General features: G+C 42.5%; 1 protein-coding gene across 4 annotated transcripts in view; it reads left to right on the forward strand.

The window, feature by feature from the left end:
• The window catches only part of flr (fleer), a gene marked incomplete at both ends in the record, with an annotated part of 12,393 nt that overhangs the window by 6,217 nt on the left and 4,227 nt on the right, over positions 1 to 1,949 (forward strand). The window contains 4 exon segments of one of the 4 annotated variants that reach the window (XM_035654675.1): positions 197 to 262; positions 590 to 666; positions 1,206 to 1,422; positions 1,536 to 1,583. In XM_035654675.1, coding sequence (XP_035510568.1) covers positions 197 to 262; positions 590 to 666; positions 1,206 to 1,422; positions 1,536 to 1,583 — 408 coding nt within the window. 4 annotated transcript variants of the gene reach the window in all.

Genomic DNA, 1,949 nt, shown 5'->3' on the forward strand with positions numbered 1-1,949 from the left:
CAACACAGGCAGAGGGAGAGAGACACCATGTGATACTTTAATGGTTTACGGATATATTAATGTTTTAAATATGAAATTAAATCTAACTGTATAGCTTTTAAGTTCATCAGTCACATCTGAACACCTGTGTTTGCTTGTTTTTCTTTCCTCTATGAATAAAATCATGTTCTCACCTGCTGTCTGATTTATTTCACAGGCTTTTAGGAAGTTTGACGAGATGAACGGAAAACTGACAGAGCAGTTACGCAAGCTGGCCAAGCAGGTTGTCAACCTCCTTCCTCCTCATCCTCAGCTTTCTTAGTCCTTCCTTATTTATTATGTATTGTTCTGTATGTATTTTATGATGCTATACTTCATTTTGATATATTATATATTAGACATATGTCATACCTGCTGATGTAACTTAATCTGTCAGCTGATCTGGACACCTCAAACACTGACCTGCCTCCTGTGTTACAGCATGTTAAGGAACTGGTAAAGTTATATTGTATAAGCTATAATAATGTTGTAATTATTACGTTAAAATAAACAGTAGATTTTGATGTGAAGAGTTTTGGCTAAATGTTGCTGTTGTCCGTCTTCTGTTAAGGTTCAGGAAGCTCGGCTGGCTCGAGACGATGAAGTGCAGAAGAAAGCTCTGCAGGACTATGACCAGATGCAGGAGAAGTGAGGACACACACACACACACACACAGAGTTAGATGATAAAAAACAGGCTGCTAATTATTGGGGACGAATGCCGGCGTCCAAGTGCGTCCACTAACAGTTACTGTAAGGATCCCTACAGACAAACAGCAGTTTCAGTTTCACTTTTTCTTTTATAATTATTGTAATTACTGAGAATGCCACCCTGTATTTCACTGCACATAAAACCTTTGAATCTTTAATGTAGACATTTTTGCCCCACAAGAAATAAGAATAAGAAACAGAACCGATACTTCACATATTATTCTTACTGTTTTAACCAAAGGCGTCAGTGCAGTTAACTTACAGCACAACTTGTAGTCATCAAATAAAAAATCCAATCAGCTGTTCCTTTTCCGAAGTTCCACAGCTATAAAACATGTTTATGATATCCAGTTTTTCTATTACAAACTGTTTTTCCAGCGTTTCCTCTCCTCCCACCCGACATGAAACCCCCCCCCAGCTCTCTCCTCTGCAGAGCTCCACCTGATTACTTCTCTCTCCGTCCTTCCCGTGTGATTGGTGTGACAGGTACATCGTGGTCCTGATGGCCCAGGCCAAGATCTACTGGAACCGGGAGAACTTCCAGATGGTGGAGAAGATCTTCCGCAAGTCGGTGGAGGTCTGCAACGAGGACGACACCTGGAAGCTGAACGTCGCCCACGTGCTCTTCATGCAGAACAAGTACAAGGAGGCCATCGGCTTCTACGAGCCTATCGTCAAGAAGCACTACGACAACGTGAGTGTGACGGGACGGAGGGCTTAGTGTGGCTCAAATACAGTGCTGTTACTCGGCCCCCGCTGACAGTGTGGGGTCAGGACTAAACCTTGTTAGTTTGCCTTTCTGTCCAGGTGGAGCAGTGTAACATTCAGGAGTGTCCCTGCAAGTGCAAACCCTCGGTAAAAAGAGACCCAACGAACTTCTGTGCTGATGCCTCTGCAGTGTCTTCACATCTGTGCATGACATCTGTCCCGATGATTTTCTGTTCTCGTGTGGGGTGTTTTATTTTGTTTGCAGTGGTGTTAATGCCATCCTGATAAACCTGACTGAACATAACCGGCCCTGGAGGGTTAACGTCCCTCACTGGAAAGGCACAAGAAATTAGAAAGTGATTAAAATGACAGAGCGGCATCGTTTCTTCTCATCCTACCTCAGTGTTTCCCAGGCTTTTTCTATAAGGGACCTCGTTCTGTGATTTGGATGAATTTTGAACTTTTGATACAATACAAACTTATACTTTCTTTTTTAAAGTTTTCTAGCACACC

Source organism: Morone saxatilis, unplaced genomic scaffold (assembly GCF_004916995.1).
Source record: "Morone saxatilis isolate NCDOM2014 unplaced genomic scaffold, NCSU_SB_2.0 Contig14, whole genome shotgun sequence".
Taxonomy (NCBI): domain Eukaryota; kingdom Metazoa; phylum Chordata; class Actinopteri; family Moronidae; genus Morone; species Morone saxatilis.